Source organism: Chlamydotis macqueenii, chromosome 15, assembly GCF_036417535.1.
Source record: "Chlamydotis macqueenii isolate bChlMac1 chromosome 15, bChlMac1.mat, whole genome shotgun sequence".
Lineage (NCBI taxonomy): Eukaryota > Metazoa > Chordata > Aves > Otidiformes > Otididae > Chlamydotis > Chlamydotis macqueenii.
In genome coordinates this window covers 4319266-4331468 of record NC_141570.1, presented here as the reverse complement: position 1 = coordinate 4331468, position 12203 = coordinate 4319266, and the positions used below count along the sequence as shown (strand labels likewise).

The 12203-nt window shown below is 50.0% G+C and overlaps 1 protein-coding gene across 2 annotated transcripts; it reads left to right on the top strand.

Moving 5' to 3' along the window:
• Window positions 1–2915: 2915 nt before the first annotated feature.
• AP5Z1 (adaptor related protein complex 5 subunit zeta 1) lies at window positions 2916–12139 on the top strand. Of its 2 annotated transcripts, XM_086759682.1 has the most exons (17): window positions 2916–2961; window positions 3189–3326; window positions 3719–3905; window positions 4485–4629; window positions 5712–5824; window positions 6310–6478; window positions 6906–7046; window positions 7412–7449; window positions 7529–7691; window positions 7944–8122; window positions 8640–8782; window positions 9608–9757; window positions 9993–10104; window positions 10493–10590; window positions 10860–10992; window positions 11172–11386; window positions 11711–12139. In XM_086759682.1, the coding sequence occupies exons 1-17, from the start codon at window positions 2921–2923 to the stop codon at window positions 11979–11981; spliced, it is 2436 nt and encodes an 811-aa protein (XP_086615808.1). In that variant the 5' UTR covers window positions 2916–2920; the 3' UTR covers window positions 11982–12139. The 2 variants fall into 2 exon arrangements, with proteins under 2 accessions (XP_086615808.1, XP_086615809.1); XM_086759683.1 differs by lacking the exon at window positions 3189–3326 and having other exon boundaries at window positions 2919–2961.
• Window positions 12140–12203: the final 64 nt, after the last annotated feature.

Below are 12203 nucleotides of genomic sequence, written 5' to 3'. Positions count from 1 at the left end.
TTGGCTCTGCAGCAAATGAATTGCTGTGAACCTAAACTCGCTTTATCTTTTTTTCCTCCCCTAAATGGGCTTGAAGTGGAGGGAGGGAACCAGAGTATTGTTGTTTGTAAGATCTTTTTGTTTTAATTGAAAAGAAAACAAAAAAAAAAATGTAAAAGATCACATTCACGTACAGTGATATGGAAAACAGAATGGTTTTAAAATAGAAGATTCTTATGAGACTGTATATTGTCTTGAGTTCTGGATGTGCCGTTGTACCGTGATGAGACTGGCCTTGTCCAGCCTGCCAGCCAGCCTCCGCGTAGCTGGAAAGAGCGTTTGGGATTCTGTGGCTGTCCAAAGGACTGTTACCAAAGGACTGTTAAAAGCTGTTCAGAAATAAACCAAAAAATGGATGTGAGCAATGGATGGTAAAGCTAGAAATTCAGATCCAACTCTGAATATTTGCTTTAAAAAAAAAAAAAAAAATCAAGAGAAGTCTGAATCTCCTGCTGTTCTGCGTATATGCATTCCCACTGAATCCTTAGGGGAAGGCTGCAGTGAGACAACGATCTGAAATACCTCAGTGGCTTGACAGAAGTGTTTTGCTACAGAGATCTGGGGGAGCCTTGCCCTTCTCACCTAGATTTGGCACTTAAAGATGAGGATGGATGGGAGAACTAAAGCCATGCTTGCATTTCAGTTCCTGGTGTTGCCTGTACAAGACAGCTCCAGCCAGATGTTTTGGTTTTTGTGGGTTTTTTTTTTTACAGTTGATATCAAAAGTATTTTTTGTGACTTGTTTTCATTATCAGTGCTTTTTAAAAAGCAAGTGTGTATCCCAAGGGGGAAAGCTCCATCTGAGGCAATGGATGTGAAGTTCATCTTTACCTGGCCGCGTTGCAGAAGTGCTCCTCTGAGACCCTGAACTGCGCGGGCAGCCCGTGGCTCCCGGGAGAGCATCCTGGCCGTGCTGAGGAGGCTGCTGCTCACCAGAGGTGGCAAATACGAGCATCCGAGGAGCAGGGCCTGCATTTCCACATCAAATGGGATACAGTGGTTTTGTTTTTTTCAATATGGAGCCATACATTTTTTTTTTTTAAGTAATTTGAGATCTGAATGTGATTTCTAATGTATCAAAAACGTTAATATTTTAAAGCTATAACAAAGTTTTAAATTTCTACTATTTTTTTCATTTATTTTAACTGTTCTGTTCTGTTACCTTAATTTGATGTATGTGGTTGGGGAATGTTGCTTCTCCTCTTAGCATTTGTTTCTATAACCGGAAATAAAATTATATATGAAAGAGAAAATGCCCTGAAATTGCTTACCGCTTTTGAGTGACAGACTCGCATCCTTCCAGTGTAGTGTCTTGGGGCGGGGAGGGCTAAGATTCCTGCAGCAGTTTGTGTTGTTCAGTCTGCTCCTCATAATGTGAGGGGACAGAGTGTTTCAGTATTTTTTTTTTCCTTTTATTATCTTCCTTAAATGCTGTAGGAGGGAAGTGTATGTCTGGACACCTTGCACTGGTTTGGAGTTCACGGACACCCTGCTTTTGATCCCTCATCAGTTATTTGGGAAGCTGTTAACTCACAGCAGAGTGAACGTGCGTAGGTGTGTGTATGTTTGAGATCCGTAATGCTTCCCCCGGGGATTATAAATTCCTCCGGCTCTAGCTTTCATTTTGTCATGGAGTGGAACATTGTTATTTTGAAAGATAAACTGTTCCCTTGTGTTTCCTGGTAATTTATACTAATGGTTTCATTTAAGCAAATGAGGTCTGAAAAGAGTTCTCTTTATCCACCTACCCCCGCCTACCTTACAGTTAAGTTCCCCCCCCCCCCCACCTTGTCCTCCTAACAGAGCTACAGCTTAGGTTTGGGGTTTATTTTGGACTAGAAGTCATTCTGAGCTCCGGTATTGAATACGAGGGGCTTTTAAGACCTCTGTTGACATAAAGTAGCTCTATTTCACTACATAATATTTAATTAAATTAGCATAGCAAAGATATTCAGAGCTTTTTTTGTTGTTATCTTTTAAAGTTGTTGTATCTTTGGCTCCTCATGTGCATCAGGCATGTTTTCTGACGCAGCCAGAGGAGAAGGTGTGTGAGGAAAAATCTGACTGTTCATGCTCACCCAGCCTGCAGTAGCTCTGTTAGCAGCTGGGATGATGGATGCTGCGGTGTCCGGAGGGCAAAGGGGAGCTGGTGCTCTGCGGGCTAATTGCCAAGGGATGCTGTTAATGAACTTTTATGCTGAGGGCGTAAAGAAGGGGGCAGAGAAGTAGCAAAGGGCGAAGCACCAAGCTTCCTCCTGAGATGTCCTCTCTTCCACACAGGGTGATGCACAGCACAGCAGTGAGAGCTTCAGGCTTATTAGCAGTCGGGAGGAGAGACATTTCTACTGGGAAAGATTAATGCTCGTTTAACCTCTGGGAAGCTCTGAAGGCCACCTGCTGAGCAGTTATTTTTAACAACTCTTGTCCTTTTTGGAAAGCATTGGTTTTGAACAGGTCTCAGGAAGGGCTAACGGCTTCTTCTACCATCACACACTTTAAAAACTCGAACTCTGCCTTGATGTTTCCTGCAGATTTGGGTCCTTTGTGCTGCATGGGATGGCCTCAGAGGCAAGCTTCACCTTGGATTCTTGAGCATGGTCCTGAGGTGGAGAATAAATAGCAATACCATCCCAAAATAATCAATGAACAGGCGCTAGAGAGGATTTTGCCATTACCCCTTCTCCCCCTGTCTCTGCGGGCAGCATCCGGGCCGGTTTTCCCAGGGCTGGGCCAAGCCGTGCCCCGTCCCACCCTCCCGGCAGCCGGAACCTTCGTGCAGCAGCAGCCGCGTCCCCCCGGAGCCAGCCCGGCCGTACCGCCCGCTTCAGGGGGGCTGCTTTAGCCACGTACCGAGGCGGAGGTCAGTGGCGGAGCATCCGGCATGTTCGCGGCGGCGGCTGAGCGCTTCCTCAAGCAGGCGAGGTACCGGGAGGGGTGCTGACATCCCGGGGTGGGTGCTGAGGGTGCCGGGGGAGGGCGGCGGGGAGGGCTGGGGCCCTGTCGGAGGTACCGGGCCTGGGGCTGAGGGGGAAGCCGGGCCCCGGCGCTGCCTGACCGGGCTGGTGAGGGTGGAGGGGGGTGGTGGGTGCACCGAGGAGAGCCGGGAATGGACCGCGGGCGAGGTCCCGACGCCCACTGCCCTCTGCCAGGGAGATCCAGGAGGAAGAGCTGCGGAGATTGGCGTCCCGCGTCGCCGCCCTGCTGCAGGGCCCGGAGCTGGGCCCCGAGGCCGCGGGCTGCCTCCAGAGGCTGCACCTCACCGTCGCCGCCACCAAGTACCCCCGCAAGTGAGTGGCCTTGACGTTCACAAAAAGCAAGGCGTTTCTTTCTTAAAAAAAAAAAAAAAGGAGGTTGGGGGAGGTCCTTCGTGCTTTAAACAAATGCTTTGTTTTGGAAACGCTGAGCTCAATATAAATGTAAAGCCCCTCTTTGCCTTTTTTTTTCCTGCATTGCTGAGCAGAAGGTGCCTGCCTCCTTTTGCAGCAAGGGTCACAAGCGTTTGTGTCGCCGAGCACTCCTTCAAGCTGCGCTACGGAAGAAAATTCAGAAGTGGAGATTATAAGATGACATTCCTCAGGGTTATTGTCAAGGGAGGTCATCCCAAGACCAAGAATTTGCAGGAAATAAATCTCTGAATCTTTTCTTGCCTTGCGGTGATGTTTTACTGTGACTCTTGCAGGCTAGATGGCAAGTTTGTGGAACTGTTGCAAACAGTGCTGGTCTCATCCAAGTGCCCTGAGCAGATTCAGGTGTTATGTGCTGCCATCCTGAGAGAGATGTCGCCTTGCAATGGTCTGATCCTCTCCTGTGACAAGATTCAAGATGCAAAGCTCTTGAGCCTGGTATCCTCTGTCCTTTTGGCTCAGGTAAATGGCCTGTCAAGTCAGAAATCTTCCCATATCGACATGGATTTCCTTTCTGATTGTTCCCTGTTTCCTGAGCTCAAGGAGAGTGAAAATCAATTGAAAGTATCTAGGAAAAAAACAGAAGCATTTCCATGTTCATTTAAGGAACCTAATTATTCTGCTTTGTGCAGGAAAAATGATAACATTTTGTCTTTAGTATTTGGTAACAAAGACTGCTTAAAATTGTGCTGTATACAGGCTGAGGGCTTGTAACTAGCTGGGAGCAGGAGGGAACATTTTAGTGCCAGCTGCTATAATAGACTTCAAGTCAGGGCCGCTTGAACCTGTTTTGAGAGTGAATTTATTACTGCTACTTTTTATGGTACTGGCTTTCATGTTCAAATGTAACCTCTCCCTTCCTGTGATCTATGAATTCACATTGCAGAAGATCTCTGTAGCATGTGGTAAAATACCCTGTGCTATGAGTTCTGCTTATGTTTGACATTGGTATTGATGCCTGATGGAAGAGTTTGTATGGTATAGGTCTCTGGCACTAGTAGAAAATAACCTGCCTAGCTTTACCTCTGCTTTATTTTTAAGGGAAATAACAAGGCTGAAGTATCTGCTGTGGGGCAGCGCATTGTAAAAGTCCTCGAAAGAAGAATGCCTGAGGGTGAGAGTGCTCGATGCCTTCTTCCTGTCCTGTCAAATGTCATCAGTCTTTCACCAGAATCTCTAACTGAAGGTAAATACATAGGAATGCCTGAGATTACCATCTGCCTGTGATCTGTATAGCGATCGAAGGGCTCTCTGAAGGCTTTGGCTAGGAGTGGGACTTGGAAACTGCTGTTGAAAGCAACATCTTTGCCACAAGGAAAGTGAACTTACTGAGCGAGATATATTCCACCACTCAAAAATGGGACTGGGCCTTCAGCTGCTTTGACCCCTTCTAGGGGCCAGAGTCTCTGTTCTGTACAGACTTGTATCACAGTAACATGTCCCTTAGCTAAGGTCACCATATGCCCTAGGAGTGTGAAATTGTAGCTATCCTGAAGAGCTTCAAGCAAAGTGAGAAACAGAAACAGAGACGTGTCTGAATATCTGTTCAAGAGAGCAGCAAAAACAGCTAGGGGTACTCTTCGTAAGAGAGGCAGGACTGTACGGGTCGCGGTGAGCGGTATGTCCTGGTGAGTAAACCATAGGAGAGCATTCCAGCCTTAAAACAGCGAGGAGATGTGTTGTGAGCAAGGGTCTGTTCCTGGGAGTTCCCTGTACGCGGGAGAAGCTTTGAGGAGGACGCTGGGCTGGGGTATATGGTCTGGCTGAGCAGGCAGGATTACCTGCCTTAGCTTCTGCGTGTTCTTTGTGAGGGATTCATGCCTTTGTCTGCAGAGCTGAAGCCAGCCACTGCCTGAATAGGTCTGACAGTATTTTTGCACCTTCCTCCTAATAGCAACTGCAGATGGAGACAAGGGAACAGGCGCTTCTTGACTGATCTGGTACCAGAAGTCCTTGGTTCTAGCATTCGCTCCCTGACTTGTTCTCTGAGGAAGCAGGCAAAGCGATAGTAAGACTGATTCAGTGGTAGGAGTGAGAAAAGGACACAGGGTTCTGAAATGATTGTGAGTGATCCTGGACTCTAAAGTAATTTGAGGAGGAGTATAGAGCATCCACCCTGGGGTACCAATCTCTTTACTGATTGCTGAATCAGAGAGACAGTGATCTAGGCTGGAGGAAAAGCACAGCAACTGAGGGGTAGCAGAGGAGTGTTGCAGAGGCCGCTTCTCTGCTCAGTCTAGCAATGACCCTGTGACTTTCCTTGTACAGAGCAGACCAATGTAGTCAGTAAAAAGATGGCTGACTGGCTGAGGTATGCAAGTGTTCAGCAAGGAGTCGCTCAGCCCTCTGGAGGCTTCTTCTCCAGTACCAGAACCAAACAGGTGAGTACTGAGATGCTGTGGTCATCTCACAGCAGCATTTGCTAGTCAGGTACCTGCTGTTTCGGGTTCCCAGAACCGGTTTCTTTTGGGAAATGGTGACCTAGAAGGGCTGCTGTTCTTTGTCACTTTGTGGGGTAAGTGGTCAAGACACACAGAAAATCAAAGTAGGGGGATTTATAGCTCCAAGGCTTAGGAGTTCTGCTCTAGTGCCAGAACTTCGATCCATGAAGTAGTTTTGAGGGGAGAGTCTTTTGGTGGCCATGTACCTCAGAGTAAAAGCTGATTTTAAATGAGACTTCTGTGAGAGGGAAGGGAAACATTTGGGATGTTTCAGCTGGGGAAAAGAATTTGGCTTTTCTCTGTCTGGATAACTGCCTCCCTGCAGGCCCCATAGTAGGGCTACTTGTCTCTATGGGCTCCGTGGAGTTTTCCTTGCCTTCTCAGCCTCTACCTGGGAATCTGACCTGCTGCATCTTCTCTTGCAGCCTGTTCCTGTCACAGAGATAGATGGTGCCATTGCAACAGACTTCTTCACAGTGCTCTCAGTGGGTCAGTACTACACACCGGACCAGTGGCTCAATGTGCAAGCCTTCTCCATGCTGCGCAAGTGGCTGCTGTGCTACGGGGGCAAGGGGTTGAAGACCCCTAATTCAGGTACGAACTGAAAGGCTGCAGGCCAGTGTGGGTTGCACCCCGAAGAGGGGTCTGTGCTCTGAGATTATTAGGTGGCTGTACCAGCAACCCAGCAAGTGGAATATGGGCGAGAGCTCAGAGCTCTTGGACTAGAGGCAGGGAAACTTTGGGAAGGAATATCACAGAACCTCCTTACCACCTTTCCCTGAGGAATTACTCATTCAGTGAGTCCCCTGATTTCAGGCAAAGCCTCATGGGTCTCTGAGAAAAAAGGCCTGGGTGGTGGGAGACAACATCTTCTTAGTGTTCTTGTGACAGTCCCTTCTTCCCCAGCCTGCTTTTCTTCGCAGTGCACCTGGGGCAGACAGCTCCCTAGCTGTTGCTGGGCCGCTGTGTGGGTTACACTGCCTGTGACGTGAGCTGATGCGTGGTAACCTTTATTCTCTAGATGACAAATCAGGGGTGGACAGGTCTTTTATGTCCATGGTCTCAACTGCATTCACATCCAGTCGCCTGCTTGCCCCGAAGGACCGTCTGCGGGAGAAAGCCTTCGAGTACTGCCAGCGGCTTATTGAGCAGAGCAACCGGCGTGAGTCTTGCCATGAACCCTCCTTGGTAGCGTTCTTGAGAGTGTTTCTGGTTCACTGCCTCTTTGGGCTGGGATCTCACTCCTTAGAGTCCACAGTCAGGCTCCAGGCATGGGGCCAGTTGCAGCTGCTGGTGCAAGTCATTGATGTGCTGTGAGCTGGGGTGTTGGTAGGGATTTGGAGGTGGTGGCCATGTTCTGCCTCCTACCCTTGATTTGCAGGAGGGGCTGTGGAATTTGATTCTCATTAGCCTGGAGTCAGGATCAGTATGTTCCCACCTGTCCTGAAATCTGGGTCAGTGCTCAAACTGACAGCCTAATGTTTCTGTTTGGACTCAAAGTTTAATTTGGGCTCCTTTCTCTGGCAGGACCCCTGAAGAAAGATGATGGAGACCTGCAGAAAGCTGTGAGTACACAGACGTGGGTCTGAAGCTCTAGGAGTTGTAGCTTCCCCCACGCTAATCAGACTCTCTGTTCTCCTGCAGTGTCTCATAGAGGCGGTGACAATCATGGACATCATCTGCAAACAGGACCCCTCCTACGTGTACCGTGCTATCTCCTTCCTGAAAATCCTGCACGGCAGAATCTGTGGGGATGCCGCTTATGCCAGGGTACTGCTGCCTGTTGCCCAGTTCTTCCTGAACCACAGTAAGTTGTCAGCTCTCACCCCCTTCTCCTCAATCTAGTCTTGCATACTCGCAGCACGGCCTTTCGTCCTGGCAGTTTGCTGGCTGCCAGAGTTTGTAATTCAGCCTTGGCTGCGCTCTGGGATGAGTGGTCCCACTCCAGGAGACCCGTGAGCTGGGCTGTCCTGTGCTCTTTGGAGAAACATAACCCAAATTTAGCTTAGCCCCTGGAGCCTGGGTGGGCTGTGCTCAGCTACGTGCTGTGTCCTCCCAGGCAAAATGGCAGCTGTGGACTCTGATGCAATCTACAGACACTTATTCACTGATATCCCGGCTCAGCTCTTCCACAACCCATCACTGGCCTTCGAATTTGTCCAGTTCTGCAAAGACAACAGCCAGCTCTTCACTGAGACCTCCAGCATATTCAGGCAAAGCTTCCCAAATCTCTTCAAGGTACAAATTGCTAGAGCAGCACAGGAGAGAGCCTGCTGCACATTCCTTTCTGTGCCCCAGAACCTTCTGCTTGCCTTTCAGTGCACCCCAGAGCCCTCCACATCTCTTCTTGTCAGTGCTAGGGAGAGCATAGGCCAGAAGGATGGGCAGGAATGACTGTGATTTAAACAAGTGTGTTTGAAGAGGGAAGTGGGTTCCGAGTGTGATCAGCACTGCTAGTAGAGGAGAGTCTGCGTTAGTATTACTGCCAGTGGGTTGGGAAGCGCAGTGAACATATCACTTTGTTTCTGGAAAACTTTAATAAGTTGCAGCTTGCCAGCCACTGAAGCAGCTGCCTGATGCCTGTCTTGAGCTTCCAGCAGCCTCCCAGGTTTTGTCCAAACCCTCAGACTTCTGTGGTTTTGCTTTTCAGAAGTGACTTTCCCTTCCCCATCCCTTTTGGTCACAGTGTGAGAATCATCTGAGTTTGTGGCAGAGTAGCAGGGATAGTGTAGCAGTTTGTGTTTTTTCCTTGCAGTTCCTGGCATGGAACAGCCCACCCCTTATCTCTGAGTTTGTGGACCTTCTCCCATTTCTGCTGGATTCAGGCACAGCCATAGAGATCTTCCATTTGCTGCTCGACCTGCCCTGTTTGACAGCAGCTCTGGACATCCAGATGAGGTAACACTGCCTTCTCTTCCTCTTGCTAATCAGGGTCTTGACATTGACCATAGCCTAGTGCACACTTCTCTGAGCCTCAGCTGCCCCCTGGCTATTGCTGTCATAGAGCGAGAGGCATCTGCTACAGTCAGGTTAACACAAAGCTGCCCAGATGTCAGCCCAGTTTTCCTAGTAATGGGAAAGAGAAGGTTACCAGCTCTTGCACTTCAACACTGGACTGTCTTTGGGGCTCAAGGAGCTGTTGTCATTCCCCTTTCCATATCCAGCTCCGAACTGTTGCCACATGCTGGAGTGTCTACCATGAGCCACCACCTCAAAACAGGCGTGTGGGCTACCTGGTCTTCCCTCCCTGCTCTCACTCCTCTTTTTCTGGCTTTGTTCTCCTGGAGGCATACAGAGGTTCCTTCCTGAGGTCATTAGGAACTGTCAGTCTCTGGGAAGATGGGATAGGACTGGGACTGACTCTCACTCTGCTCTTCCTTGTCTTCCCTGACATTAACAGCTTTTTCTGGAGTGCTTAGAAAAGGGAGTCATCCTAGAGGCAACATGTTAGTGGGCTTCAGTGACTGAGAAAATAGTGACAGAGCACTATTTTCCCCTTCCCCAGGAGTGACACAGAAGCAATTCTGGAACTTATTGCCTGAGCCCAGGGGATCTGAGCTCACCATTTCTGTCATCCTGGTTCTCTGGTTTCCAGAGGGCCTCAATTAGACCAACTTGCTGTCCCTGTTATGGTGGAAAGGGAGTTACTCCATTATTCAGGATTCCAGCTGTGCCCTGGCTCGTTCTCGTAATGCAGAATGTTCTGTATGTGCCTCCTGCTAGGTCAACTGCTCTTCCTACATCTGAGAGGGCTCCCAGCGACCCAGCGGTGAAACCGGCCACCTGTCTGGAAGCCTTTCACCATCCCCTCTACAAGAGCATGTTCCAGTATCTTCTCCGCACCAAGTCTGCTCCCGAGGATGCCTCAGAGAGGTAGGAGGCTGCTACAGGAGACTGCTACAAGGGTTTGGTTCAACCATCCAGCTCTGGGAGGCAGCACTGGGATTGCTGGGAGAGCCGTAGTTGCTTTCAGCTGGAGTGAGCTGGATTTGATGTTCCCTGTGTTAGCTTTGTCCAACGCTCAAAGGCCTTGTAGGGGGATAGGGAAGGGCAACCAGGAGAGTACCTGGGAACAAGCCTTCAGCAGAAACTCTCCTGTTGCCCACAGGCTGATTCCACTTCGGCAGCTGCTGGGATCCCTGGCCAGCAGCCCAAGGGTCGTGCAATGTGCAGAGACTGTCCCTGTCTTACTGGAGCTGTTTTTCAGAGTGGTGGCAGAGGTAGGCCCTTTTGGGGGAGTTTGGCTCCCAGTCGTACCGCGGGGGTCTCTTGTTATGTGAAGAGCAGTCATAGAAGCAAAATTGTTAAAACACTGCACCTTCAACAGAGAGGTGCATGAGGGGAAGGTGGGATAGTCTAATACTGAACCAATACTGAGTTGGCTGCTTCATCTGGAGAAGCAGAAAAGCAGAGCACTCAGCTCTCCTCTGAGGCAGCTGTAAAGCAGGTGGGTGAGAGCAGAATGAGTGCCTGATAGCTGCTTTGTGCACTGCTCCTCTCCTGCTAGGTCAGGCTCTTTCTGTGCCAGCCATCTTATACCTGGCTGGTTGGTTTGGGTTTTGGCTGCTGGAATTCACTGGTGCTGCTGAAGCAAGGGCCGTTTCTCAGTTTGCAGATGCGCCGCTGATAAACCAGCTGGTGGTGCTGCTGCTGCAGAGGAGCGACCAGCTCTACGAGCTCCCAGCATTTAAAGATGACGTGTACAGGTGAGATGGGACAGGCAGCCCAGCCAAGCTGCCAGCCCTTCCACTGGCTGCAGCCTGGCATCCCAGGGCAGCCCAGCACCCTTTTCAGTTGTGGTCCCTGCTGTGACGCATCTTTGGAGGGTGCGAAATGGGAACTGCAGCTTCAGCCCTGCTGGAAACATCCTGAGTGTACGGCCACAGTGCCAGTGGCTGGGTGCTGCCAGCACCTCCTTGGTTTGGTGATGACCACTGTGCCTGTGGTCTGAGCTCTGCCTGTCTCTCTCCTCCAGGGTGCTGAGCTCGCAGCTGGTGATGCTCTGCAAGCTGCGCCCTGCGCTCATCGTGGAACTGTCCACGGAGATTCTGGAGTTCTCAGGAGCAGTCAGCAATGTCCAGAACAAGGAAGTCATCTTCACCCACATGGTAAGTGGGGCCTGCCTGCTTCTGCCACAGGTCGCTGCAACTGCAGTGCAATCTATTGGTTGCCTTCCCTTTCCTCCTCTCCTCTGTCCTAGAATTAGCTACTCTGATTTGCCATTCCCTAAAAATTATTCAACCTCCTTTCGTCCCGCTTGCCCTAAGCACATCTGCCTTCCCTTCAGGTCTGGGCTATTGGAGAGTACATGTCTGCGTCCTACGACAAGCGCTGCACTGTGGAGCAGATCAACCGGTTCTTTGAGATTCTGGAGGCCGTGCTATTTGAGATCACCCAGCTCCGGCCACTGGCCAACAGGCCCAGCTACGCACCCCGTGCCATCAGTGTCCTTATGGCCACCTTGACCAAGCTGGCAGCTCGCAGCCAGGACTTGATCCCCAGGTGAGGAGGGATAGCAGGGAAGGGCAGAGGGCTGAAACATGCAGATGTGATGGGTCCAGACACAGATGTTGGCTAATATTAAATAAGCTTGGCAGCTGATGGAACCTGAAACTGAAACAGGACAGAGGAAACAAGCTGTGGAGGAGCACAGTTTGGGGAAGTGGGATTCATCTGCTGACTAACGCTCTGCACATCAGGAGGAGGGGGTGGGTAGCATCTGATGTTCACCTGCAACAGAATCTTTTGGAGTACACAGGCTTAAGTAGTGACCTTGCTGGGTGCAAAGGTCCTGTCAGCTGATGTCTGTGTCCTTCTCTCCTGCAGAGTGTCCATGTTCCTGTCCAAGATGAAGACATTTGTGCAGAGCCCTGCTGTCACCTCTGTTTACCGCGAGGAGGACCTTGAGGAGATCCTTATCCAGGCAACTGAGCTGATGAACCTACTGAAAATGCCGAGCATGGCTCAGTTCTTGTACACACCGCCTGTAAATGTGGCCAGTACACGGTTTCAGAGAGAGGTGAATGACTCCCTCCCTTTTGCCCTGAGGATAGTCACCCGTCTCCTAGAGCTGGCTCCTGGCTCCGCGCCAGCGTGAGGACATGGGGTTTCTGAGAGGCTCCAGCCTCTGTTGTAACTCACGGACACTGCTGGCACTCAGGGCTGAGGCCCCACTCTGAGCTGGGAATGGAGAACAAATGATTGTGAATGAAACAGAAAACAGGAATAAGTAGAGCTGAGGCTGCTCTGCTGGTCTGCAGTTGTTTGTGTTTCTGTCTCCTAGTGCCTGTTGCTTTTCTGTCTCCTAAGCTTGTCTTAT